The sequence below is a fragment of the Mustelus asterias genome, chromosome 17 (assembly GCF_964213995.1).
Source record: "Mustelus asterias chromosome 17, sMusAst1.hap1.1, whole genome shotgun sequence".
NCBI classification, from domain to species: domain Eukaryota; kingdom Metazoa; phylum Chordata; class Chondrichthyes; order Carcharhiniformes; family Triakidae; genus Mustelus; species Mustelus asterias.
Genome location: NC_135817.1, coordinates 32,247 through 58,440, shown reverse-complemented (window position 1 = coordinate 58,440; position 26,194 = coordinate 32,247). Strand labels below are relative to the sequence as shown.

Here is a 26,194-nt window from a genome sequence, read left to right as displayed (position 1 = left end):
ACTGCACCACTGAACCCCAATACTCAGTAACACAGGATCACACTGTCCCACTGCACCCCAATACCCAGTAACACAGGGTCACACTGTCCACTGAACCCCAATACTCAGTAACACAGGGTCACACTGTCCACTGAACCCCAATACCCAGTAACACGGGATCACACTGTCCCGGAACCCCAATACCCAGTAACACAGGGTCACACTGTCCACTGAAACCCAATACTCAGTAACACAGGATCACACTGTCCCTGAACCCCAATACCCAGTAACACAGGGTCACACTGTCCACTGAACCCCAATACTCAGTAACACAAAATCACACTGTCCCGGAACCCCAATACTCAGTAACACGGGGTCACACTGTCCACTGAACCCCAATACTCAGTAACACGGGATCACACTGTCCCTGAACCCCAATACCCAGTAACACGGGATCACACTGTCCCTGAACCCCAATACCCAGTAACACGGGATCACACTGTCCCTGAACCCCAATACTCAGTAACACGGGATCACACTGTCCACTGAACCCCAATACTCAGTAACATGGGATCACACTGTCCCTGAACCCCAATACTCAGTAACACGGGATCAGCGTGTCCCCGGTGTGGTTGCGTGTGCAGGTGAAGTCCTCACCTCTATGACACTCATGTTAACGGGCGCTGTGGTGCTGGACATGTGAACGTTGGGGGTGGAAGTCGATCGCTGTCTCTGCAGCTGTCCTTCGGCAGGCGGGCACGGGAAGGTGAAGGCGGGCGGTACCAGCCTGCAGGACCAGAAGAAAAAAAACCTGTCAGAGGGTCAGTGCCCTTGGTGGGGTTCACACGAAGGGCGATGTCTCGGAAGATCTCCCGCAGTGTCCAATCTTTATCCGCCAAAGCAACGTGGCCCTGGGCGGGTATCCCCGCACTGTTATTTCACAATGCTGTGTGTGGGAGCTTGCTGTTTACATTCTGGCTCCCCTGCCAAGCACATGGCGACAGCAGCTCTCCCTGTCAGATAATCCCGTGGTGACCGACAGGACAGGAGCACAAGGTGAAGCGATGCGTTGGATACTGTCGAAGGTGACTCCCGCTTCCCTGCTTGAGGCGAGATTCCCCACCCGGCCTCCATTTCAGGAGTGCTTACGGAGGCATGCAGAGGCCAGGCTATTTCCCGTGGGGCGGGGAAGGGGGAGTGTGGGGGGAAGCGACGGTCCAGCAGCAGGTTACAGGGGCTCACCTTGAAGGCGGCTGAGGGGTCAGCAGTTGGCCGGTCCGGGGTGTGGGCATCGGTGACAGCGAAGCGTCATCATAGAGGTCGGGAGAGGTTGGACTGTGAAGAGAGACAGAGAGAGAGAGAGGGCAGAGTCAGTTAATCCCAGGGAGAAAGGAACAGCAACCCAGCCTGCAGCCTGTTACCCTGAAACTCACTCCCCTCTCCCCTTGCTCCCTCTGCGTACTTACTGCCCCCCTCTCTCCCTGCCCCCTCTGTGTAATCACTGCCCTCTCCCCCCGCTCGCTCTCCCTCCCCGGCTCCCTCTTAACCTGCTGCCGACCCCCACTCCCTCCCTCGCTGCTCACTCCCTTACCCCCACTCCCTCCCTCGCTGCTCACTCCCTTACCCCCACTCCCTCCCTCCATACTCATTCTCCACTCCCTCCCTCTGTACTCACTCCCTCCTCAGACCCTCTTCCCGTCCTCACTCCCTCCCTCTGTACTCACTCCCCCCTTAGACCCTCTTCCCGTACTCACTCCCCCCTCACTCCCTCCCTCCTCAGACCCTCTTCCCGTACTCACTCCCCCCTCACTCCCTCCCTCCGTACTCACTCCCTCCTCAGACCCTCTTCCCGTCCTCACTCCCTCCCCCTGTACTCACTGCCCCCTTAGACCCTCTTCCCGTACTCACTCCCCCCTCACTCCCTCCCTCCTCAGACCCTCTTCCCGTACTCACTCCCCCCTCACTCCCTCCCTCCTCAGACCCTCTTCCCGTACTCACTCCCCCCTCACTCCCTCCCTCCTCAGACCCTCTTCCCGTACTCACTCCCCCCTTAGACCCTCTTCCCGTACTCACTCTCCCCTCACTCCCTCCCCCTTTACTCACTCCCTCCCCCTGTACTCACTCCCCCCTCACTCCCTCCCTGTATACTCACTCTCCCCTCACTCCCTCCCTCCGTACTCACACCCCCCTCACTCCCTCCCTGTATACTCACTCTCCCCTCACTCCATCTTACCGTACTCACACTCCCCCCATTCGCTCCCTCCCTCCCTCCCTCCGTCGTCACTCTTCCCGGGGACTCACTATTTGCCCAGGTCCAGGCACACGGTTGGCACCTTGCTGCTGCAGTGCTCATGGAACTTGTGCCCACAGGTCTGACAGCGGAAGCCGTGGAAGAGAAACTTCAGGCAGAAGTCGCAGAACGCCAGGTTGAAGAAGGTTTTCCGCACCTGCAGCGAGGGAGTAGGCAGCAGGCGGGTTATTGAATCGACCTTTCCCGGGGCTGGGTCAGACTGGCACCAGCCCATCCTGATACCTCACATCATACCGTAAAAAAGCAGCGGCATGGTCACACATCATCCTCACACCAAAACATACACAAACAAACATACTGCCATGTCCCAGACATGCACAACTATATACAGACATGAACCATATATACAGACACATGATTAACTCACAAATGCATTCTATACATATGCACTATGCACACACTATACATATAACACTATATATACACACATGTGCACTACATATACATACACTATATCCATGTGTGCACTTTACATGCAAACAAATACATACTTTACAAGGTACTGGTGAGGCCGCACCGAGAGTACTGTGTGCAATTTTGGTCCCCTTATTTGCGGAAGGATGTATTGGCCTTGGAGGGAGTACAGAGAAGGTTCACCAGGTTGATACCGGAGATGAGGGGGTTAGCTTATGAGGAGAGATTGAGTAGATTGAGCCTGTACTCGTTGGAGTTTAGAAGGCTGAGGGGAGATCTTACAGAGACATATAAGATAATGAAGGGGCTCAACAGGGTAGAGGCAGAGAGATTCTTTCCACTTCGAAAGGAAACAAGAACTAGAGGACACAGCCTCAAAATAAGGGGGAGTCAGTTTAGAACAGAGTTGAGGAGGAACTTCTTCTCTCAGAGGGTAGTGAATCTCTGGAATTCTCTGCCCATTGATGCAGTGGAGGCTACCTCGTTAAGTCACAGGTCGATAGATTTCTGATCAATAAGGGAATTAAGGGTTATGGGGAGTGGGCGGGTAAGTGGAACTAAACCACTATCAGATCAGCCATGATCTTATTGAATGGCGGGGCAGGCTCAAGCAGCCTACTCCTGCTCCTATTTCTTATGTTCTTATGTTCTTTATATACACATATATAAACATACCGACACATTACAGATATACATACATACTATAAACACTCACAATATACGTGCGCCCAGTGGGTGCGCTACACATACATGTGTGCGACAAACACGTGCATGCACTTTGTGTGTGCAGACATGTACAACTTACACGTGCTGGGGAGGTGGTGGCACAGTGGTATTGTCGCTGGACGAGTAATCCAGAGACCCAGAGTAATTCTCTCAGGACCCAGGTTTAAATCCCAACACAACAGATGATAAATTTAAACTCAAATCTGAAATTAAAAGTTTAATAAACAGCGCCACACTGGCTGAGGGTCAGTGCTGAGGGAGTGCCGCACTGTGGGAAGGTCGGTGCTGAGGGAGCGCCGCACTGTGGGAAGGTCGGTGCTGAGGGAGCGCCGCATTGTGGGAGGGTCGGTGCTGAGGGAGCGCCGCACTGTGGGAGGGTCGGTGCTGAGGGAGCGCCGCACTGTGGGAGGGTCAGTGCTGAGGGAGCGCCGCACTGTGGGAGGGTCAGTGTTGAGGGAGCACCGCACTGTTAGAGGGTCAGTGCCGAGGGAGCGCCACACTGTCCGAGGGCGAGTGCTGAGGGAGCACCGCACTGTCCGGGGGACTGTGCTGAGGGAGCACCGCACTGTCCGGGGGACTATGCTGAGGGAGCGCCGCACTGTCCGAAGTCAGTGCTGAGGGAGCACTGCACTGTGGGACGGTCAGTGCTGAGGGAGCGCCGCACTGTAGGAGGGTCAGTGCTGAGGGAGCACCACACTGTCCGAGGGTCAGTGCTGAGGTAGCACCGCACTGTCCGAAGTCAGTGCTGAGGGAGCACTACACTTTCGGAGGGTCACTGCTGAGGGAGCACCGCACTGTGGGAGGGTCAGTGGTGAGGGAGTGCCGCACTGTGGGAGGGTCAGTGCTGAGGGAGCGCCGCACTGTGGGAGGGTCAGTGCTGAGCAAGCGCTGCACTGTGGGAGGGTCAGTGCTGATGGAGCGCCGCACTGTAGGAGGGTCAGTGCTGAGGGAGCGCCGCACTGTGGGAGGGTCAGTGCTGAGTGAGTGCCGCACTGTGGGAGGGTCAGTGCTGAGGGAGCGCCGCACTGTGGGAGGGTCAGTGCTGAGTGAGTGCCGCACTGTGGGAGGGTCAGTGCTGAGTGAGTGCCGCACTGTGGGAGGGTCAGTGCTGAGTGAGTGCCGCACTGTGGGAGGGTCAGTGCTGAGGGATCGCCGCACTGTGGGAGGGTCAGTGCTGAGGGAGCGCCGTACTGTGGGAGGGTCAGTGCTGAGGGAGCGCTGCACTGTGGGAGGGTCAGTGCTGAGTGAGTGCCGCACTGTGGGAGGGTCAGTGCTGAGGGAGTGCCGCACTGTGGGCGGGTCATGCTGAGGGAGCACCGCTCTGTGGGAGGGTCAGTGCTGAGGGAGCGTCGCACTGTGGGAGGGTCAGAGCTGAGGGAGCGCCGCACTGTGGGAGGATCAGTGCTGAGGGAGCGCCGCACTGTGGGGGGGTTAGTGCTGAGGTAGCGCTGCACTGTGGGAGGGTCAGTGCTGAGGGAGTGCCGCACGGTGGGAGGGTCAGTGCTGAGGGAGCGCCGCACGGTGGGAGGGTCAGTGCTGAGGGAGTGCCGCACTCTGGGAGGGTCAGTGCTGAGGGAGTGCCGCACTGTGGGAGGATCAGTGCTGAGGAAGCTCCGCACTGTGGGAGGGTCAGTGCTGAGGGAGCGCCGCACTGTGGGGGGGTTAGTGCTGAGGTAGCGCTGCACTGTGGGAGGGTCAGTGCTGAGGGAGCGCCGCATTGTGGGAGGGTCAGTGCTGAGGGAGCGCCGCACTGTGGGAGGGTCAGTGCTGAGGGAGTGCCGCACTCTGGGAGGGTCAGTGCTGAGGGAGCGCTGCACTGTGGGAGGGTCAGTGCTGAGGGAGCGCCACACGGTGGGAGGGTCAGTGCTGAGGGAGCGCCGCACGGTGGGAGGGTCAGTGCTGAGTGAGTGCCGCACTCTGGGAGGGTCAGTGCTGAGGGACTGCCGCACTGTGGGAGGATCAGTGCTGAGGGAGCGCCGCACTGTGGGAGGATCAGTGCTGAGGAAGCTCCGCACTGTGGGAGGGTCAGTTCACTTTGGGACCAATACTTAGCCAGGATGCAATGTGACGTTGCTGTTTGTGGGATCTCACTGAGAGTTATTTTCTGTACCAGACGGCAGTGAGCAGACCTCACACAAAAGTAGTTGGGCTTTGCGCACTTGTTCCCCATTTTCCTTCCTCTCACTCAGAGGGAAGGACAGTGGATCGGTCTGGGGCTGGAGTGAACGGAAATCCCAACCATTCCCCGCCTCTGCAGTGTAACCACCAGTTAACTGGACCACTCAGGATCTCATTGAGAACCAGCAGCGGACAATCCACCCATCTCCAACTCCACACTTACAAAGTTGTGCATTGACAAGGGGACTTCCTCCAACACCTCGACCATCAGCTCCTCACCAACCAGTGGGGTGATATCTGTAGCCCAATCTGTTAACTTCTTGTGTCTGAAGGGAGACGGATGAAACACAGACATCAGCGGTTACAACACACAGACCATCAAACCCCATTCAGACCCACGTCTCACACTGCGCTGTCCCTCTGTATAACACAGTAAGAAGTTTAACAACACCAGGTTAAAGTCCAACAGGTTTATTTGGTAGCAAAAGCCACACAAGCTTTCGGAGCTCCAAGCCCCTTCTTCAGGTGAGTCACTTGGAGCTCTGAAAGCTTGTGTGGCTTTTGCTACCAAATAAACTTAGAACTTAGAAACCCTACAGCACAGAAAGAGGCCATTTGGCCCATCGAGTCTGCACCGACCACAATCCCACCCAGGCCCTATCCCCATATCCCTACATATTTACCCACCAATCCCTCTAACCTACGCATCCCAGGACACTAAGGGCAATTTTAGCATGGCCAATCAACCTAACCCGCACATCTTTGGACTGTGGGAGGAAACCGGAGCACCCGGAGGAAACCCACACAGGCACGAGGAGAATGTGCAAACTCCACACAGACAGTGACCCAAGCCGGGAATCGAACCCAGGTCCCTGGAGCTGTGAAGCAGCAGTGCTAACCACTGTGCTACCGTGCCGCCCACTCAGTCCAACGCCGACATCTCCACATCATGACTACCTCTGTATAACCACAGCTCACACATGCACTGTCCCTCTGTATAACCATGATGTGGAGATGCCGGCGTTGGACTGGGGTGAACACAGTAAGAAGTCTCACAACACCAGGTTAAAGTCCAACAGGTTTATTTGGTAGCAAATACCATAAGCTTTAGGAGCACAGCTCCTTCGTCAGATGGAGTGGAAATGTGCTCTCAAACAGCTCTGTATAACACACAGCCCACACTGCACTATCCCTCTGTGTAACACACAGCTCACACTGCACTGTCCCTCTGTGTAACACACAGCTCACACTGCACTGTCCCTCTGTATAACACACAGCCCACACTGCACTGTCCCTGTGTATAACACACAGCCCACATTACACTGTCCCTCTGTATAACACACAGCCCACACTGCACTGTCCCTCTGTATAACACACAGCCCACACTGCACTGTCCCTGTGTATAACACACAGCCCACACTGCACTGTCCCTCTGTATAACACACAGCCCACACTGCACTGTCCCTCTGTATAACACACAGCCCACACTGCACTGTCCCTGTGTATAACACACAGCCCACATTGCACTGTCCCTCTGTGTAACACACAGCTCACACTGCACTGTCCCTCTGTATAATACACAGCCCACACTGCACTTTCCCTGTGTATAACACACAGCCCACACTGCACTGTCCCTGTGTATAACACACAGCCCACATTGCACTGTCCCTCTGTGTAACACACAGCTCACACTGCACTGTCCCTCTGTATAATACACAGCCCACACTGCACTTTCCCTGTGTATAACACACAGCTCAGACTGCACTATCCCCCTGTATAACACACAGCCCACATTACACTGTCCCTCTGTATAACACACAGCCCACACTGCACTGTCCCTCTGAATAACACAGTAAGAAGTTTAACAACACCAGGTTAAAGTCCAACAGGACTCTGAATAACACACAGCCCAAACTGCACTGTCCCTGTGTAACACACAGCTAACACTACACTGTCCCTCTGTATAACACACAGCCCACACTGCACTGTCCCTGTGTAATACACAGACAAACTGCACTGTTCCTCTGAATAACACACAGCCCACACTGCACTGTCCCTCTGTATAACACACAGCCCACACTGCACTGTCCCTCTGTATAACACACAGCTAACACTACACTGTCCCTCTGTATAACACACAGCCCACACTGCACTGTCCCTCTGTATAACACACAGCCCACACTGCACTGTCCCTCTGTATAACACATAGCCCACACTGCATTGTCCCTCTGTATAATACAGCCCACACTGCACTGTCCCTCTGTATAACACACAGCTAACACTACACTGTCCCTCTGTATAACACACCGCCCACACAGCACGGTCCCTCTCTGAAACGCATATTCAGCATTGAGGCTTTACTTGCCCACACTCTGTACGGCCTATTCTGTCAGTGTAGTACTGCATATCCAGACTGAGCCCTATATCTGTGGACACTGGATTATCTGTGTAAACTCCCCAGTTAGTTGCTTAGATATACAGAGGGACAGTGCAGTGTGGGCTGTATTATACAGAGGGACAGTGTAGTGTTAGCTGTGTGTTACACAGGGACAGTGCAGTGTGGGCTGTGTTATTCAGAGGAACAGTGCAGTTTGTCTGTGTGTTACACAGGGACAGTGCAGTGTGGGCTGTGTGATATTGGCTGATAGCCAAGTTCCGCACACACGAGGACGGCCTCAAACCGGGATATTGGGTTCATGTCACACTATTTGTAACTCCCACAGAGTTTCACTGGCTGTCTTGTCTGGAGACAATACACATCTTTTTAGCCTGTCTTGATGCTCTCTCCACTCACATTGTTTTGTTTCTTAAAGACTTGATTAGTTGTAAGTATTCGCATTCCAACCATTATTCATGTAAATTGAGTCTGTGTCTTTATATGCCCTGTTTGTGAACAGAATTCCCACTCACCTGAAGAAGGGGCTTGCAGCTCCGAAAGCTTGTGTGGCTTTTGCTACCAAATAAACCTGTTGGACTTTAACCTGGTGTTGTTAAACATCTTACTGTGTTTACCCCAGTCCAACGCCGGCATCTCCACATCCTGTGTATAACACGCAGCTCACACTGCACTGTCCCTCTGTATAACACACAGCCCACACTGCACTGTCCCTTTGTATAACACACCGCCCACACAGCTCGGTCCCTCTCTGAAACGCATATTCAGCATTGATGCTTTACTTGCCCCCACTCTGTACGTCCTATTCTGTCAGTGTAGTACTGCATATCCAGACTGAGCCCTATATCTGTGGACACTGGATTATCTGTGTAAACTCCCCAGTTAGTTGCTTTCCACAATATCTCTCAGACACAAACACTGCTGTGAAGATCTCACCCATCGATGAATCTGTAGACTGCACAGCATTTCTGGGATAATCCGCGGACTTTCAGTGCTTTATCTAAGCTGTCGTTCACCGTCATCCCTTCACGCACATTTACCTGTGGAAAATCACAGCATATGTCTGATATGATGCAACAGGATGATGAATGTCGGAAAATCAAACACAACATTGCACAATGATTCCCAGTAATACTGAGCAAGAAAATAAGGAGCCAGTTTCACTCGGTATCTAACCCCGTGCTGTACCTGTCCTGGGAGTGTTTGATGGGGACAGTGTAGAGGAGCTTTACTCTGTATCTAACCCCGTGCTGTACCTGTCCTGGGAGATTTGATGGGGACAGTGGAGAGGGAGCTCTTCTCTGTATCTCATCCCGTGCTGTACCTGGCCTGGGTGTGTTTGATGGGGGACAGTGTAGAGGGAGCTTTACTCTGGATCTAACTCCGTGCTGTACCTGTCCTGGGAGAGTTTGATGGGGACAGTGTAGAGGGAGCTTTACTCTGTATCTAACCCCGTGCTGTACCTGTCCTGGGGGTGTTTGATGGGGACAGTGTAGGGGGAGCTTTACTCTGTATCTAACCCCGTGCTGTACCTGTCCTGGGAGTGTTTGATGGGGACAGTGTAAAGGGAGCTTTACTCTGGATCTAACCCCGTGCTGTACCTGTCCTGGGAGTGTTTGATGGGGACAGTGTAGAGGGAGCTTTACTCTGTATCTAACCCCGTGCTGTACCTGTGCCTGGGAGAGTTTGATGGGGACAGTGTAGAGGGAGCATTACTCTGTATCTAACCCCGTGCTGTACCTGTCCTGGGGGTGTTTGATGGGGACAGTGTAGGGGGAGCTTTACTCTGTATCTAACCCCGTGCTGTACCTGTCCTGGGAGTGTTTGATGGGGACAGTGCAGAGGGAGCTTTACTCTGGATCTAACCCCGTGCTGTACCTGTCCTGGGAGTGTTTGATGGGGACAGTGTGGAGGGAGCTTTACTCTGTATCTAACCCCGTGCTGTACCTGTCCTGGGGGTGTTTGATGGGGACAGTGTAGAGGGAGCTTTACTCTGTATCTAACCCCGTGCTGTACCTGTCCTGGGAGTGTTTGATGGGGACAGTGTAGAGGGAGCTTTACTCTGTATCTAACCCCATGCTGTACCTGTCCTGGGGGTGTTTGATGGGGACAATGTAGAGGGAGCTTTACTCTGTATCTAACCCCGTGCTGTACCTGTCCTGGGAGTGTTTGATGGGGGACAGTGTAGAGGGAGCTTTAAGAACATAGAACATAGAACATAGAACATTACAGCGCAGAACAGGCCCTTCGGCCCACGATGTTGCACCGACCAGTTAAAAAAAAACTGTGACCCTCCAACCTAAACCAATTTCTTTTCGTCCATGAACCTATCTACGGATCTCTTAAACGCCCCCAAACTAGGCGCATTTACTACTGATGCTGGCAGGGCATTCCAATCCCTCACCACCCTCTGGGTAAAGAACCTACCCCTGACATCGGTTCTATAACTACCCCCCCTCAATTTAAAGCCATGCCCCCTCGTGCTGGATTTCTCCATCAGAGGAAAAAGGCTATCACTATCCACCCTATCTAAACCTCTAATCATCTTATATGTTTCAATAAGATCCCCTCTTAGCCGCCGCCTTTCCAGCGAAAACAATCCCAAATCCCTCAGCCTCTCCTCATAGGATCTCCCCTCCATACCAGGCAACATCCTGGTAAACCTCCTCTGCACCCTCTCCAAAGCCTCCACATCCTTCCTGTAATGTGGGGACCAGAACTGCACACAGTACTCCAAGTGCGGCCGCACCAGAGTTGTGTACAGTTGCAACATAACGCTACGACTCCTAAATTCAATCCCCCTACCAATAAACGCCAAGACACCATATGCCTTCTTAACAACCTTATCTACTTGATTCCCAACTTTCAGGGATCTATGCACACATACACCTAGATCCCTCTGCTCCTCCACACTATTCAAAGTCCTCCCGTTAGCCCTATACTCAACACATCTGTTATTCCTACCAAAGTGAATTACCTCACACTTCTCCGCATTAAACTCCATCCTGGGGGTGTTCTCCGCATTAAACTCCATTTACTCTGTATCCACCCCCGTGCTGTACCTGTCCTGGGAGTGTTTGATGGGGACAGTGTAGGAAGAGCTTTACTCTGTATCTAACCCCGTGCTGTACCTGTCCTGGGAGTGTTTGATGGGGGCAGTGTAGAGGGAGCTTTACTCTGTATCTAACCCCGTGCTGCACCTGTCCTGGGAGTGTTTGATGGGGGACAGTGTAGAGGGAGCTTTACTCTGTATCTAACCCCGTGCTGTACCTGTCCTGGGAGTGTTTGATGGGGACAGTGGAGGAAGAGCTTTACTCTGTATCTAACCCCGTGCTGTACCTGTCCTGGGAGTGTTTGATGGGGGCAGTGTAGAGGGAGCTTTACTCTGTATCTAACCCCGTGCTGTACCTGTCCTGGGAGTGTTTGATGGGGACAGTGTAGAGGGAGCTTTACTCTGTATCTAACCCCGTGCTGTACCTATCCTGGGAGTGTTTGATGGGGACAGTGTAGAGGGAGCTTTACTCTGTATCTAACCCCGTGCTGTACCTGTCCTGGGAGTGTTTGATGGGGACAGTGTAGAGGGAGCTTTACTCTGTATCTAACCCCGTGCTGTACCTGTCCTGGGAGTGTTTGATGGGGACAGTGTAGAGGGAGCTTTACTCTGTATCTAACCCCGTGCTGTACCTGTCCTGGGAGTGTTTGATGGGGACAGTGTAGAGGGAGCTTTACTCTGTATCTAACCCCGTGCTGTACCTGTCCTGGGAGTGTTTGATGGGGGCAGTGTAGAGGGAGCTTTACTCTCTATCTAACCCCGTGCTGTACCTGTCCTGGGAGTGTTTGATGGGGACAGTGTAGAGGGAGCTTTACTCTGTATCTAACCCCGTGCTGTACCTGTCCTGGGGGTGTTTGATGGGGACAGTGTAGGGGGAGCTTTACTCTGTATCTAACCCCGTGCTGTACCTGTCCTGGGAGTGTTTGATGGGGACAGTGTAAAGGGAGCTTTACTCTGGATCTAACCCCGTGCTGTACCTGTCCTGGGAGTGTTTGATGGGGACAGTGTAGAGGGAGCTTTACTCTGTATCTAACCCCGTGCTGTACCTGTGCCTGGGAGAGTTTGATGGGGACAGTGTAGAGGGAGCATTACTCTGTATCTAACCCCGTGCTGTACCTGTCCTGGGGGTGTTTGATGGGGACAGTGTAGGGGGAGCTTTACTCTGTATCTAACCCCGTGCTGTACCTGTCCTGGGAGTGTTTGATGGGGACAGTGCAGAGGGAGCTTTACTCTGGATCTAACCCCGTGCTGTACCTGTCCTGGGAGTGTTTGATGGGGACAGTGTGGAGGGAGCTTTACTCTGTATCTAACCCCGTGCTGTACCTGTCCTGGGGGTGTTTGATGGGGACAGTGTAGAGGGAGCTTTACTCTGTATCTAACCCCGTGCTGTACCTGTCCTGGGAGTGTTTGATGGGGACAGTGTAGAGGGAGCTTTACTCTGTATCTAACCCCATGCTGTACCTGTCCTGGGGGTGTTTGATGGGGACAATGTAGAGGGAGCTTTACTCTGTATCTAACCCCGTGCTGTACCTGTCCTGGGAGTGTTTGATGGGGGACAGTGTAGAGGGAGCTTTACTCTGTATCCACCCCCGTGCTGTACCTGTCCTGGGAGTGTTTGATGGGGACAGTGTAGGAAGAGCTTTACTCTGTATCCACCCCCGTGCTGTACCTGTCCTGGGAGTGTTTGATGGGGACAGTGTAGGAAGAGCTTTACTCTGTATCTAACCCCGTGCTGTACCTGTCCTGGGAGTGTTTGATGGGGGCAGTGTAGAGGGAGCTTTACTCTGTATCTAACCCCGTGCTGTACCTGTCCTGGGAGTGTTTGATGGGGACAGTGTAGAGGGAGCTTTACTCTGTATCTAACCCCGTGCTGTACCTATCCTGGGAGTGTTTGATGGGGACAGTGTAGAGGGAGCTTTACTCTGTATCTAACCCCGTGCTGTACCTGTCCTGGGAGTGTTTGATGGGGACAGTGTAGAGGGAGCTTTACTCTGTATCTAACCCCGTGCTGTACCTGTCCTGGGAGTGTTTGATGGGGACAGTGTAGAGGGAGCTTTACTCTGTATCTAACCCCGTGCTGTACCTGTCCTGGGAGTGTTTGATGGGGACAGTGTAGAGGGAGCTTTACTCTGTATCTAACCCCGTGCTGTACCTGTCCTGGGAGTGTTTGATGGGGGCAGTGTAGAGGGAGCTTTACTCTCTATCTAACCCCGTGCTGTACCTGTCCTGGGAGTGTTTGATGGGGACAGTGTAGAGGGAGCTTTACTCTGTATCTAACCCCGTGCTGTACCTGTCCTGGGAGTGTTTGATGGGGACAGTGTAGAGGGAGCTTTACTCTGTATCTAACCCCGTGCTGTACCTGTCCTGGGAGTGTTTGATGGGGACAGTGTAGAGGGAGCTTTACTCTGTATCTAACCCCGTGCTGTACCTGTCCTGGGAGTGTTTGATGGGGACAGTGTAGAGGGAGCTTTACTCTGTATCTAACCCCGTGCTGTACCTGTCCTGGGAGTGTTTGATGGGGACAGTGTAGAGGGAGCTTTACTCTGTATCTAACCCCGTGCTGTACCTGTCCTGGGAGTGTTTGATGGGGGACAGTGTAGAGGGAGCTTTACTCTGTATCTAACCCCGTGCTGTACCTGTCCTGGGAGTGTTTGATGGGGACAGTGTGGAGGGAGCTTTACTCTGTATCTAACCCCGTGCTGTACCTGTCCTGGGAGTGTTTGAAGGTGACAGTGTAGAGGGAGCTTTACTCTGTATCTAACCCCGTGCTGTACCTGTCCTGGGAGTGTTTGATGGGGGCAGTGTAGAGGGAGCTTTACTCTGTATCTAACCCCGTGCTGTACCTGTCCTGGGAGTGTTTGATGGGGGACAGTGTAGAGGGAGCTTTACTCTGTATCTAACCCCGTGCTGTACCTGTCCTGGGAGTGTTTGATGGGGACAGTGTAGAGGGAGCTTTACTCTGTATCTAACCCCGTGCTGTACCTGTCCTGGGAGTGTTTGATGGGGGACAGTGTAGAGGGAGCTTTACTCTGTATCTAACCCCGTGCTGTACCTGTCCTGGGAGTGTTTGATGGGGACAGTGTAGAGGGAGCTTTACTCTGTATCTAACCCCGTGCTGTACCTGTCCTGGGAGTGTTTGATGGGGGACAGTGTAGAGGGAGCTTTACTCTGTATCTAACCCCGTGCTGTACCTGTCCTGGGAGTGTTTGATGGGGACAGTGTAGAGGGAGCTTTACTCTGTATCTAACCCCGTGCTGTACCTGTCCTGGGAGTGTTTGATGGGGACAGTGTAGAGGGAGCTTTACTCTGTATCTAACCCCGTGCTGTCCCTGTCCTGGGAGTGTTTGATGGGGACAGTGTAGAGGGAGCTTTACTCTGTATCTAACCCCGTGCTGTACCTGTCCTGGGAGTGTTTGATGGGGACAGTGTAGAGGGAGCTTTACTCTGTATCTAACCCCGTGCTGTACCTGTCCTGGGAGTGTTTGATGGGGGACAGTGTGGAGGGAGCTTTACTCTGTATCTAACCCCGTGCTGTACCTGTCCTGGGAGTGTTTGATGGGGACAGTGTAGAGGGAGCTTTACTCTGTATCTAACCCCGTGCTGTACCTGTCCTGGGAGTGTTTGATGGGGACAGTGTAGAGGGAGCTTTACTCTGTACCTAATCTCGTGCTGTACCTGTCCTGGGAGTGTTTGATGGGGACAGTGTAGAGGGAGCTTTACTCTGTATCTAACCCGGTGCTGTACCTGTCCTGGGAGTGTTTGATGGGGACAGTGTGGAGGGAGCTTTACTCTGTATCTAACCCCGTGCTGTACCTGTCCTGGGGGTGTTTGATGGGGACAGTGTCGAGGGAGCTTTACTCTGTATCTAACCCCATGCTGTACCTGTCCTGGGGGTGTTTGATGGGGACAATGTAGAGGGAGCTTTACTCTGTATCTAACCCCGTGCTGTACCTGTCCTGGGAGTGTTTGATGGGGGACAGTGTAGAGGGAGCTTTACTCTGTATCCACCCCCGTGCTGTACCTGTCCTGGGAGTGTTTGATGGGGACAGTGTAGGAAGAGCTTTACTCTGTATCTAACCCCGTGCTGTACCTGTCCTGGGAGTGTTTGATGGGGGCAGTGTAGAGGGAGCTTTACTCTGTATCTAACCCCGTGCTGTACCTGTCCTGGGAGTGTTTGATGGGGGACAGTGTAGAGGGAGCTTTACTCTGTATCTAACCCCGTGCTGTACCTGTCCTGGGAGTGTTTGATGGGGACAGTGTAGGAAGAGCTTTACTCTGTATCTAACCCCGTGCTGTACCTGTCCTGGGAGTGTTTGATGGGGGCAGTGTAGAGGGAGCTTTACTCTGTATCTAACCCCGTGCTGTACCTGTCCTGGGAGTGTTTGATGGGGACAGTGTAGAGGGAGCTTTACTCTGTATCTAACCCCGTGCTGTACCTATCCTGGGAGTGTTTGATGGGGACAGTGTAGAGGGAGCTTTACTCTGTATCTAACCCCGTGCTGTACCTGTCCTGGGAGTGTTTGATGGGGACAGTGTAGAGGGAGCTTTACTCTGTATCTAACCCCGTGCTGTACCTGTCCTGGGAGTGTTTGATGGGGACAGTGTAGAGGGAGCTTTACTCTGTATCTAACCCCGTGCTGTACCTGTCCTGGGAGTGTTTGATGGGGACAGTGTAGAGGGAGCTTTACTCTGTATCTAACCCCGTGCTGTACCTGTCCTGGGAGTGTTTGATGGGGGCAGTGTAGAGGGAGCTTTACTCTCTATCTAACCCCGTGCTGTACCTGTCCTGGGAGTGTTTGATGGGGACAGTGTAGAGGGAGCTTTACTCTGTATCTAACCCCGTGCTGTACCTGTCCTGGGAGTGTTTGATGGGGACAGTGTAGAGGGAGCTTTACTCTGTATCTAACCCCGTGCTGTACCTGTCCTGGGAGTGTTTGATGGGGACAGTGTAGAGGGAGCTTTACTCTGTATCTAACCCCGTGCTGTACCTGTCCTGGGAGTGTTTGATGGGGACAGTGTAGAGGGAGCTTTACTCTGTATCTAACCCCGTGCTGTACCTGTCCTGGGAGTGTTTGATGGGGACAGTGTAGAGGGAGCTTTACTCTGTATCTAACCCCGTGCTGTACCTGTCCTGGGAGTGTTTGATGGGGGACAGTGTAGAGGGAGCTTTACTCTGTATCTAACCCCGTGCTGTACCTGTCCTGGGAGTGTTTGATGGGGACAGTGTGGAGGGAGCTTTACTCTGTATCTAACCCCGTGCTGTACCTGTCCTGGGAGTGTTTGATGGGGACAGTGTAGAGGGAGCTTTACTCTGTATCTAACGCCGTGCTGTACCTGTCCTGGGAGTGTTTGATGGGGACAGTGTAGAGGGAGCTTTACTCTGTATCTAACCCCGTGCTGTACCTGTCCTGGGAGTGTTTGATGGGGACAGTGTAGAGGGAGCTTTACTCTGTATCGAACCCCGTGCTGTACCTGTCCTGGGAGTGTTTGATGGGGACAGTGTAGAGGGAGCTTTACTCTGTATCTAACCCCGTGCTGTACCTGTCCTGGGAGTGTTTGATGGGGACAGTGTAGAGGGAGCTTTACTCTGTATCTAACCCCGTGCTGTCCCTGTCCTGGGAGTGTTTGATGGGGACAGTGTAGAGGGAGCTTTACTCTGTATCTAACCCCGTGCTGTACCTGTCCTGGGAGTGTTTGATGGGGACAGTGTAGAGGGAGCTTTACTCTGTATCTAACCCCGTGCTGTACCTGTCCTGGGAGTGTTTGATGGGGGACAGTGTGGAGGGAGCTTTACTCTGTATCTAACCCCATGCTGTACCTGTCCTGGGAGTGTTTGATGGGGACAGTGTAGAGGGAGCTTTACTCTGTATCTAACCCCGTGCTGTACCTGTCCTGGGAGTGTTTGATGGGGGACAGTGTGGAGGGAGCTTTACTCTGTATCTAACCCCGTGCTGTCCCTGTCCTGGGAGTGTTTGATGGGGACAGTGTGGAGGGAGCTTTACTCTGCATCGAACCCCGTGCTGTACCTGTCCTGGGAGTGTTTGATGGGGACAGTGGAGAGGGAGCTTTACTCTGTATCTAACCCCGTGCTGTACCTGTCCTGGGAGTGTTTGATGGGGACAGTGTAGAGGGAGCTTTACTCTGTATCTAACCCCGTGCTGTACCTGTCCTGGGAGTGTTTGATGGGGACAGTGTCGCGGGAGCTTTATCCTGTATCGAACCCCGTGCTGTACCTGTCCTGGGAGTGTTTGATGGGGACAGTGTAGAGGGAGCTTTACTCTGTATCTAACCCCGTGCTGTCCCTGTCCTGGGAGTGTTTGATGGGGGACAGTGTAGAGGGAGCTTTACTCTGTATCTAACCCCGTGCTGTCCCTGTCCTGGGAGTGTTTGATGGGGGACAGTGTAGAGGGAGCTTTACTCTGTATCTAACCCCGTGCTGTCCCTGTCCTGGGAGTGTTTGATGGGGGACAGTGTAGAGGGAGCTTTACTCTGTATCTAACCCCGTGCTGTACCTGTCCTGGGAGTGTTTGATGGGGGACAGTGTAGAGGGAGCTTTACTCTGTATCTAACCCCGTGCTGTACCTGTCCTGGGAGTGTTTGATGGGGGACAGTGTAGAGTGAGCTTTACTCTGTATCTAATCCCGTGCTGTACCTGTCCTGGGAGTGTTTGATGGGGGACAGTGTAGAGTGAGCTTTACTCTGTATCTAACCCCGTGCTGTCCCTGTCCTGGGAGTGTTTGATGGGGACAGTGTAGAGGGAGCTTTACTCTGTATCTCACCCCGTGCTGTACCTGTCCTGGGAGTGTTTGATGGGGGACAGTGTAGAGGGAGCTTTACTCTGTATCTAATCCCGTGCTGTACCTGTCCTGGGAGTGTTTGATGGGGGACAGTGTAGAGTGAGCTTTACTCTGTATCTAACCCCGTGCTGTCCCTGTCCTGGGAGTGTTTGATGGGGACAGTGTAGAGGGAGCTTTACTTTGTATCTAACCCCGTGCTGTACCTGTCCTGGGAGTGTTTGATGGGGACAGTGTAGAGGGAGCTTTACTCTGTATCTCACCCCGTGCTGTACCTGTCCTGGGAGTGTTTGATGGGGGACAGTGTAGAGGGAGCTTTACTCTGTATCTAACCCCGTGCTGTCCCTGTCCTGGGAGTGTTTGATGGGGACAGTGTAGAGGGAGCTTTACTCTGTATCTAACCCCGTGCTGTACCTGTCCTGGGGGTGTTTGATGGGGACAGTGTAGGAAGAGCTTTACTCTGTATCTAACCCCGTGCTGTACCTGTCCTGGGAGTGTTTGATGGGGGCAGTGTAGAGGGAGCTTTACTCTGTATCTAACCCCGTGCTGTACCTGTCCTGGGAGTGTTTGATGGGGACAGTGTAGAGGGAGCTTTACTCTGTATCTAACCCCGTGCTGTACCTATCCTGGGAGTGTTTGATGGGGACAGTGTAGAGGGAGCTTTACTCTGTATCTAACCCCGTGCTGTACCTGTCCTGGGAGTGTTTGATGGGGACAGTGTAGAGGGAGCTTTACTCTGTATCTAACCCCGTGCTGTACCTGTCCTGGGAGTGTTTGATGGGGACAGTGTAGAGGGAGCTTTACTCTGTATCTAACCCCGTGCTGTACCTGTCCTGGGAGTGTTTGATGGGGACAGTGTAGAGGGAGCTTTACTCTGTATCTAACCCCGTGCTGTACCTGTCCTGGGAGTGTTTGATGGGGGCAGTGTAGAGGGAGCTTTACTCTCTATCTAACCCCGTGCTGTACCTGTCCTGGGAGTGTTTGATGGGGACAGTGTAGAGGGAGCTTTACTCTGTATCTAACCCCGTGCTGTACCTGTCCTGGGAGTGTTTGATGGGGACAGTGTAGAGGGAGCTTTACTCTGTATCTAACCCCGTGCTGTACCTGTCCTGGGAGTGTTTGATGGGGACAGTGTAGAGGGAGCTTTACTCTGTATCTAACCCCGTGCTGTACCTGTCCTGGGAGTGTTTGATGGGGACAGTGTAGAGGGAGCTTTACTCTGTATCTAACCCCGTGCTGTACCTGTCCTGGGAGTGTTTGATGGGGACAGTGTAGAGGGAGCTTTACTCTGTATCTAACCCCGTGCTGTACCTGTCCTGGGAGTGTTTGATGGGGGACAGTGTAGAGGGAGCTTTACTCTGTATCTAACCCCGTGCTGTACCTGTCCTGGGAGTGTTTGATGGGGACAGTGTGGAGGGAGCTTTACTCTGTATCTAACCCCGTGCTGTACCTGTCCTGGGAGTGTTTGAAGGTGACAGTGTAGAGGGAGCTTTACTCTGTATCTAACCCCGTGCTGTACCTGTCCTGGGAGTGTTTGATGGGGGCAGTGTAGAGGGAGCTTTACTCTGTATCTAACCCCGTGCTGTACCTGTCCTGGGAGTGTTTGATGGGGGACAGTGTAGAGGGAGCTTTACTCTGTATCTAACCCCGTGCTGTACCTGTCCTGGGAGTGTTTGATGGGGACAGTGTAGAGGGAGCTTTACTCTGTATCTAACCCCGTGCTGTACCTGTCCTGGGAGTGTTTGATGGGGGACAGTGTAGAGGGAGCTTTACTCTGTATCTAACCCCGTGCTGTACCTGTCCTGGGAGTGTTTGATGGGGACAGTGTAGAGGGAGCTTTACTCTGTATCTAACCCCGTGCTGTACCTGTCCTCGGAGTGTTTGATGGGGGACAGTGTAGAGGGAGCTTTACTCTGTATCTAACCCCGTGCTGTACCTGTCCTGGGAGTGTTTGATGGGGACAGTGTAGAGGGAGCTTTACTCTGTATCTAACCCCGTGCTGTACCTGTCCTGGGAGTGTTTGATGGGGACAGTGTAGAGGGAGCTTTACTCTGTATCTAACCCCGTGCTGTCCCTGTCCTGGGAGTGTTTGATGGGGACAGTGTAGAGGGAGCTTTACTCTGTATCTAACCCCGTGCTGTACCTGTCCTGGGAGTGTTTGATGGGGACAGTGTAGAGGGAGCTTTACTCTGTATCTAACCCCGTGCTGTACCTGTCCTGGGAGTGTTTGATGGGGGACAGTGTGGAGGGAGCTTTACTCTGTATCTAACCCCGTGCTGTACCTGTCCTGGGAGTGTTTGATGGGGACAGTGTAGAGGGAGCTTTACTCTGTATCTAACCCCGTGCTGTACCTGTCCTGGGAGTGTTTGATGGGGACAGTGTAGAGGGAGCTTTACTCTGTACCTAATCTCGTGCTGTACCTGTCCTGGGAGTGTTTGATGGGGACAGTGTAGAGGGAGCTTTACTCTGTATCTAACCCGGTGCTGTACCTGTCCTGGGAGTGTTTGATGGGGACAGTGTGGAGGGAGCTTTACTCTGTATCTAACCCCGTGCTGTACCTGTCCTGGGGGTGTTTGATGGGGACAGTGTCGAGGGAGCTTTACTCTGTATCTAACCCCATGCTGTACCTGTCCTGGGGGTGTTTGATGGGGACAATGTAGAGGGAGCTTTACTCTGTATCTAACCCCGTGCTGTACCTGTCCTGGGAGTGTTTGATGGGGGACAGTGTAGAGGGAGCTTTACTCTGTATCCACCCCCGTGCTGTACCTGTCCTGGGAGTGTTTGATGGGGACAGTGTAGGAAGAGCTTTACTCTGTATCTAACCCCGTGCTGTACCTGTCCTGGGAGTGTTTGATGGGGGCAGTGTAGAGGGAGCTTTACTCTGTATCTAACCCCGTGCTGTACCTGTCCTGGGAGTGTTTGATGGGGACAGTGTAGAGGGAGCTTTACTCTGTATCTAACCCCGTGCTGTACCTATCCTGGGAGTGTTTGATGGGGACAGTGTAGAGGGAGCTTTACTCTGTATCTAACCCCGTGCTGTACCTGTCCTGGGAGTGTTTGATGGGGACAGTGTAGAGGGAGCTTTACTCTGTATCTAACCCCGTGCTGTACCTGTCCTGGGAGTGTTTGATGGGGACAGTGTAGAGGGAGCTTTACTCTGTATCTAACCCCGTGCTGTACCTGTCCTGGGAGTGTTTGATGGGGACAGTGTAGAGGGAGCTTTACTCTGTATCTAACCCCGTGCTGTACCTGTCCTGGGAGTGTTTGATGGGGGCAGTGTAGAGGGAGCTTTACTCTCTATCTAACCCCGTGCTGTACCTGTCCTGGGAGTGTTTGATGGGGACAGTGTAGAGGGAGCTTTACTCTGTATCTAACCCCGTGCTGTACCTGTCCTGGGAGTGTTTGATGGGGACAGTGTAGAGGGAGCTTTACTCTGTATCTAACCCCGTGCTGTACCTGTCCTGGGAGTGTTTGATGGGGACAGTGTAGAGGGAGCTTTACTCTGTATCTAACCCCGTGCTGTACCTGTCCTGGGAGTGTTTGATGGGGACAGTGTAGAGGGAGCTTTACTCTGTATCTAACCCCGTGCTGTACCTGTCCTGGGAGTGTTTGATGGGGACAGTGTAGAGGGAGCTTTACTCTGTATCTAACCCCGTGCTGTACCTGTCCTGGGAGTGTTTGATGGGGGACAGTGTAGAGGGAGCTTTACTCTGTATCTAACCCCGTGCTGTACCTGTCCTGGGAGTGTTTGATGGGGACAGTGTGGAGGGAGCTTTACTCTGTATCTAACCCCGTGCTGTACCTGTCCTGGGAGTGTTTGATGGGGACAGTGTAGAGGGAGCTTTACTCTGTATCTAACGCCGTGCTGTACCTGTCCTGGGAGTGTTTGATGGGGACAGTGCAGAGGGAGCTTTACTCTGTATCTAACCCCGTGCTGTACCTGTCCTGGGAGTGTTTGATGGGGACAGTGTAGAGGGAGCTTTACTCTGTATCGAACCCCGTGCTGTACCTGTCCTGGGAGTGTTTGATGGGGACAGTGTAGAGGGAGCTTTACTCTGTATCTAACCCCGTGCTGTACCTGTCCTGGGAGTGTTTGATGGGGACAGTGTAGAGGGAGCTTTACTCTGTATCTAACCCCGTGCTGTCCCTGTCCTGGGAGTGTTTGATGGGGACAGTGTAGAGGGAGCTTTACTCTGTATCTAACCCCGTGCTGTACCTGTCCTGGGAGTGTTTGATGGGGACAGTGTAGAGGGAGCTTTACTCTGTATCTAACCCCGTGCTGTACCTGTCCTGGGAGTGTTTGATGGGGGACAGTGTGGAGGGAGCTTTACTCTGTATCTAACCCCATGCTGTACCTGTCCTGGGAGTGTTTGATGGGGACAGTGTAGAGGGAGCTTTACTCTGTATCTAACCCCGTGCTGTACCTGTCCTGGGAGTGTTTGATGGGGGACAGTGTGGAGGGAGCTTTACTCTGTATCTAACCCCGTGCTGTCCCTGTCCTGGGAGTGTTTGATGGGGACAGTGTGGAGGGAGCTTTACTCTGCATCGAACCCCGTGCTGTACCTGTCCTGGGAGTGTTTGATGGGGACAGTGGAGAGGGAGCTTTACTCTGTATCTAACCCCGTGCTGTACCTGTCCTGGGAGTGTTTGATGGGGACAGTGTAGAGGGAGCTTTACTCTGTATCTAACCCCGTGCTGTACCTGTCCTGGGAGTGTTTGATGGGGACAGTGTCGCGGGAGCTTTATCCTGTATCGAACCCCGTGCTGTACCTGTCCTGGGAGTGTTTGATGGGGACAGTGTAGAGGGAGCTTTACTCTGTATCTAACCCCGTGCTGTCCCTGTCCTGGGAGTGTTTGATGGGGGACAGTGTAGAGGGAGCTTTACTCTGTATCTAACCCCGTGCTGTCCCTGTCCTGGGAGTGTTTGATGGGGGACAGTGTAGAGGGAGCTTTACTCTGTATCTAACCCCGTGCTGTCCCTGTCCTGGGAGTGTTTGATGGGGGACAGTGTAGAGGGAGCTTTACTCTGTATCTAACCCCGTGCTGTACCTGTCCTGGGAGTGTTTGATGGGGGACAGTGTAGAGGGAGCTTTACTCTGTATCTAACCCCGTGCTGTACCTGTCCTGGGAGTGTTTGATGGGGGACAGTGTAGAGTGAGCTTTACTCTGTATCTAATCCCGTGCTGTACCTGTCCTGGGAGTGTTTGATGGGGGACAGTGTAGAGTGAGCTTTACTCTGTATCTAACCCCGTGCTGTCCCTGTCCTGGGAGTGTTTGATGGGGACAGTGTAGAGGGAGCTTTACTCTGTATCTCACCCCGTGCTGTACCTGTCCTGGGAGTGTTTGATGGGGGACAGTGTAGAGGGAGCTTTACTCTGTATCTAATCCCGTGCTGTACCTGTCCTGGGAGTGTTTGATGGGGGACAGTGTAGAGGGAGCTTTACTCTGTATCTAACCCCGTGCTGTCCCTGTCCTGGGAGTGTTTGATGGGGACAGTGTAGAGGGAGCTTTACTTTGTATCTAACCCCGTGCTGTACCTGTCCTGGGAGTGTTTGATGGGGACAGTGTAGAGGGAGCTTTACTCTGTATCTCACCCCGTGCTGTACCTGTCCTGGGAGTGTTTGATGGGGGACAGTGTAGAGGGAGCTTTACTCTGTATCTAACCCCGTGCTGTCCCTGTCCTGGGAGTGTTTGATGGGGACAGTGTAGAGGGAGCTTTACTCTGTATCTAACCCCGTGCTGTCCCTGTCCTGGGAGTGTTTGATGGGGACAGTGTAGAGGGAGCTTTACTCTGTATCTAACCCCGTGCTGTCCCTGTCCTGGGAGTGTTTGATGGGGACAGTGTAGAGGGAGCTTTACTCTGTATCTAACCCCGTGCTGTACCTGTCCTGGGAGTGTTTGATGGGGACAGTGTAGAGGGAGCTTTACTCTGTATCTAACCCCGTGCTGTACCTGTCCTGGGAGTGTTTGATGGGGACAGTGTAGAGGGAGCTTTACTCTGTATCTAATCCCGTGCTGTACCTGTCCTGGGAGTGTTTGATGGGGGCAGTGTAGAGGGAGCTTTACTCTGTATCTAACCCTGTGCTGTACCTGTCCTGGGAGTGTTTGATGGGGGCAGTGTAGAGGGAGCTTTACTCTGTATCTAACCCTGTGCTGTACCTGTCCTGGGAGTGTTTGATGGGGACAGTGTAGAGGGAGCTTTACTCTGGATCTAACCCCGTGCTGTACCTGTCCTGGGAGTGTTTGATGGGGACAGTGTGGAGGGAGCTTTACTCTGTATCTAACCCGGTGCTGTACCTGTCCTGGGAGTGTTTGATGGGGGACAGTGTAGAGGGAGCTTTACTCTGTACCTAATCTCGTGCTGTACCTGTCCTGGGAGTGTTTGATGGGGACAGTGTAGAGGGAGCTTTACTCTGTATCTAACCCGGTGCTGTACCTGTCCTGGGAGTGTTTGATGGGGACAGTGTAGAGGGAGCTTTACTCTGTATCTAACCCCGTGCTGTACCTGTCCTCGGGGTGTTTGATGATTCAGTTCCATTCTCATCGAGCTGTTTTGTGTTCTTTTGACATGTCAACGTTCTGAAGGCCTCCATTAAGCCGCTGACCATTCGAGGCCCCTCTCAGCTGACGGGAGGCACCTGGACCCTACTGACAACCCCCACTCCCCGCTCTCCACCCGCCCCCCCCCCCCCCCCCCGACCTTCTCCAACGCGGACATGACTTACCACGGTGCGTTGCTTATTGGGCAGGTAGACGCGGACAGTGCCTGTGGCTCTGGGCATTTCGCCGGGGCTGTGAGCCAGTGGGGTGCGTTGGTAAGGCTGCTGCTCCTGGGCCCCGCCTGGGGAGGGAGACGCAGCGCTGATGGTCAGGCTGGGGAGACCAAAGCCATTGCTCAGAGCCGGGGAAGATGCCGAGCCCCGCTTCATTCAGCCTGTGAGACGTTCGCCCTGTTCCACCCTGAGAAGCAACAGCCAACGCGTTAAAGAGACAGCGCTGTCGGAAGGAGCACTGCGACACTCACTCACCAAACTCCAGGCCACCAGCACAGCAGGCATACTGGCCCCACGCCGCCGGAGAGATATCACCCCCACCCTTTTCCCCAGAACAACCCCGGTGAGAATTCTGCGGCTGCCGTCAGTCGCTCTGAGTACTGTTCCCACACCGCCTACCGTGCATCAGCTCCAGGTCTGGCAACACCTCCACTCAAAACCCCCTCCAGCCCCTACAACCCTCCCTACTCTGTAACCTCCTCCAGCCCCTACACCCCTATCTCTGTAACCTTCTCCAGCCTCTACAACCCTCCCCATCTCTGTAACCTCCTCCAGCCCCTACAACCCTCCCCATCTCTGTAACCTCCTCCAGCCCCTACACCCCCATCTCTGTAACCTTCTCCAGCCTCTACAACCCTCCCTATTGCTGTAACCTCCTCCAGCCCCTACAACCCTCCCCATCTCTGTAACCTCCTCCAGCCCCTACAACCCTCCCTATCTCTGTAACCTCCTCCAGCCCCTACACCCCTCCCCATCACTGTAACCTCCTCCAGCCCCTACACCCCCTCCCTATCACTGTAACCTCCTCCAGCCCCTATACCCCCTCCCTATCTCTGTAACCTCCTCCAGCCCCTATACCCCCTCCCTATCTCTGTAACCTCCTCCAGCCCCTTTACCCCCTATCTCTGTAACCTCCTCCAGCCCCTATACCCCCTCCCTATCTCTGTAACCTCCTCCAGCCCCTATACCCCCTCCCTATCTCTGTAACCTCCTCCAGTCCCCTACAGCCCTCTGTATCTCTGTAAGCTCCTACAACCCTGGTGATATCTGCGCTATTCTAATCCTGGTCTCTTGTGCAGCCTCTCCGATTCCCATCTCTCCTCAGGGTAACACTTATTCAAAGAGATTCCATTTGAAGAGAGAGATGAGGAGGAACTTCTTCTCTCAGACGGTGGTCAATTTGTGGAATCCAGCACCCGCCCCACCCCCAGACAACAGTGGAAGCTGCAGCTCATTGAATATATTCAAGGCTGAGATTGAGTTTTGATCGACAAGGGAGTCGAGGGTTATGGGGCAGGGAGTTGGTGGGGGGGAGGGGGGAAAACAGGCAGCAGAGAGGAGTTCAGGTAACAATGAGATCCGCCATTCGATCACAGCTGATAAGTTTCTCAACTCCATTCTCTCCCCTTTTTACCCGTAACCTTTGACCCCCTTACCAATCAAGAACCTCTCTCTCTCTCTGTCTTAAACACACTCAGTGACCCGGCCGCCTCTGTGGCAATGAATTCCACAGATTCACCACCCTCTGGCTGAAGAAATTCCTCCTCATCTCGGTTCTAAAGTGTTGTCTCTTTACTCTGAGGCCGGGCCCTCGGATCCGAGTCTCTCCCACTAATGGAAACATCTTCCCCA

At 53.4% G+C, this 26,194-nt stretch overlaps 1 protein-coding gene across 4 annotated transcripts in view; it reads right to left on the bottom strand.

Annotated features, from left to right (window-relative positions):
• Nucleotides 1-26,194, bottom strand: part of LOC144506257 (serine/threonine-protein kinase A-Raf-like) — a 76,374-nt gene that overhangs the window by 22,974 nt on the left and 27,206 nt on the right. For all 4 annotated transcript variants that reach the window (XM_078232121.1, XM_078232118.1, XM_078232120.1 and 1 more), the window contains 6 exons: nucleotides 24,515-24,749; nucleotides 8,880-8,983; nucleotides 5,772-5,874; nucleotides 2,281-2,426; nucleotides 1,222-1,314; nucleotides 637-766 (listed from right to left, as the gene is read on the bottom strand). In XM_078232121.1, coding sequence (XP_078088247.1) covers nucleotides 637-766; nucleotides 1,222-1,314; nucleotides 2,281-2,426; nucleotides 5,772-5,874; nucleotides 8,880-8,983; nucleotides 24,515-24,718 — 780 coding nt within the window. In that variant the 5' untranslated portion in view covers nucleotides 24,719-24,749. The remainder of the gene's footprint in view (nucleotides 1-636; nucleotides 767-1,221; nucleotides 1,315-2,280; nucleotides 2,427-5,771; nucleotides 5,875-8,879; nucleotides 8,984-24,514; nucleotides 24,750-26,194) is intronic.